Source organism: Colobus angolensis, unplaced genomic scaffold, assembly GCF_000951035.1.
Source record: "Colobus angolensis palliatus isolate OR3802 unplaced genomic scaffold, Cang.pa_1.0 Scaffold83, whole genome shotgun sequence".
Lineage (NCBI taxonomy): Eukaryota > Metazoa > Chordata > Mammalia > Primates > Cercopithecidae > Colobus > Colobus angolensis.
Genome location: NW_012122154.1, coordinates 1,563,651 through 1,565,937, shown reverse-complemented (window position 1 = coordinate 1,565,937; position 2,287 = coordinate 1,563,651). Strand labels below are relative to the sequence as shown.

Below are 2,287 nucleotides of genomic sequence, written 5' to 3'. Positions count from 1 at the left end.
ATTAAAATAGGCTGGGTGCAGTGGCTCACTCCTGTAATCCCAGCACTTTGGGAGGCCAAGGTGAGTGGATCACTTGAGGCCAGGAGTTCGAGACCGCCTGGCCAACATGGTGAAACCCTGTCTCTACTAAAAATACAACTAAAAATACAAAAATTAGCCGGGCATGGTGGCAGCCGCCTGTAGTCCCAGCTACTCGGGAGGCTGAGGTAGGGGAATTGTTTGAACCCAGGAGGTGGAAGTTGCAGTGAGCCAAGATTACACCACTGCACTCTAGCCTGGACAACAGAGTGAGACTCTATCCCCCGCTACCCCCCAAAAAATAATAATTTTTTCTTATATGAAGACTTTGGGCTACCAGGCAGTTTACTCTTTGGTTTAGCAAAGACTATGCTATGGTTGTATGAAGGTGGACAAATACTAAAAAAGTACTCATTAGCTCCTTGAAACCATAAAGGTGATATGGACTAGGGAGAGAGTCCTTTAAAAAAATAACTGCCCAGGAGGCAGAGGATGCAGTGAGCTAAGATCATGCCACTGCACTCCAGCCTGGGCAACAGAATGAGACCCATCTCAAAAAAAAAAAACAAAACAAAAAGAACAAAAACAAAAACAAAAATCTAAAAATGGGTCAGGCACGTTGGCCCACACCTGTAATTCCAGCACTTTGGGAGGCTGAGGTGGGTGGATCACCGACGTCAGGAGTTTGAGACCAGCCTGACCAATACAGTGAAACCCCGTCTCTACTAAAAACACAAAAATTAGCTGGGCATGGTGGCGGGTGCCTGTAATCCCAGCTACCTGGGAGGCTGAGGCAGGAGAATCACTTGAACTCGGAAGCGGAGGTTGCAGTGAGCCAAGATCACGCCATTGCACTCCAGCCTAGGCGTTGCAGTGAGACTCTGTCTCAAAAAAAAAAGCTAAAAATGGACAGAATGATTTTCAACAAATACTTCTGGAACCTTCTCAACCTAGGAGGGAGATAGAGGAGTCAAAAAGTAAACTTCCTAAGGGCATTGAACTTCATAAGATAGCATCGAACGTAAAAGGCTTTCCGGACAGGAAGCTCACAGTGGCAGGTCCGATGATGGTCACTCCCTTCTGGTCCGCCTTCTTGATCAGCTTTCTCGTGAGGGCCTCAGGGATGCCTTCGGCTATGATGGCGATGGTCCGGATCTAACGGATGACAAGAGTTCCTTCCCGTTAACTTTCTGCCTCAGAAAGGGCAACAAGATAGCACCGTTCAAGGGCCCACCTCCCATTCCCCATGTTCCCTTCCAGGGTCCAAGAACAAAGTAATGTTAACAATATGCATGTCAGTCGGGCGTGGTGGCTCATGTTTGTAATCCTAGCACTTTGGGAGACTGAGGAGGGTGGATCTTCTAAGGTCAGGAGTTCAAGACCAGCCTGGCCAACATGGCAAAACCCCGTCTCTACTAAAAATACAAAAATTAGCTGGGCATGGTGGTGCATGCCTGTAATCCCAACTACTAGGGAGGCTGAGGCAGGAGAATCGCTTGAGCCCGGGAGGTGGAGGTTGCAGTGAGCTGAGATGGCACCACTGCACTCCAGCCTGGGCAACAGAGAGAGACTCCATCTCAAAAACAAAAACAAAACAAAACAAAAAAACAAAACCAATATGCATCTCATTTTTCCCACAGGCCTCTGCTCCTGATCACTCTAACCATCTCCTGAAAACACAGGTGGTGGATAGCTGAAACTGATCTCCACTAGCTAACACAGCAGTGATCCACCCAACAGAGGCAGATATTTCGGAATCCCTGCTACAGTCATAGCAGCTATGTTCATTCTCACCCAAAAGCTCATGCCCTCCTGTTGTCCACCTGTTCCTGTGCCTGCTCATAAAGCAGCTATCTAAGGCTTTTCTCCATGGTACCCTCCGAGTCTTGTCACCATCCCCACAGGACAGGTTCAGCGTTTAAGAGAAATGAGCTGCTTCTACACTCAGCCCAGAGATGGGGTGGGAGGGGCATGGGACAGATCCAGGAATCATCTCTCTTTGGCTCTAAACAAGGGCCAGCAAACTTCTATAAAGGGTCAAGATAGTATTGTAGGGGCCAGGTGGAGTGGCTCATGCCTATAATCCCAGCACTTTGGGAGTCTAAGGCAGGTGGATTCCTTGAGCCCAACAGTTCAAGGTCAGCCTGGGCAACACGGGGACACCCATTAGCTGGGCATAGTGGTGCATGCCTGTAATCCCAGCTACTCAGGAGGCTGAGGCAGGAGAATCGCTTGAACCTGGGAGGCGGAGGTTGCGGTGAGCCGAGAT

At 49.0% G+C, this 2,287-nt stretch overlaps 1 protein-coding gene across 1 annotated transcript in view; it reads right to left on the bottom strand.

Annotated features, from left to right (window-relative positions):
* ACLY (ATP citrate lyase) overlaps nt 1–2,287 on the bottom strand; it is a 59,952-nt gene that overhangs the window by 24,741 nt on the left and 32,924 nt on the right. Inside the window, exon 18 of the mRNA XM_011929940.1 lies at nt 1,069–1,173. Coding sequence (XP_011785330.1) covers nt 1,069–1,173 — 105 coding nt within the window. The remainder of the gene's footprint in view (nt 1–1,068; nt 1,174–2,287) is intronic.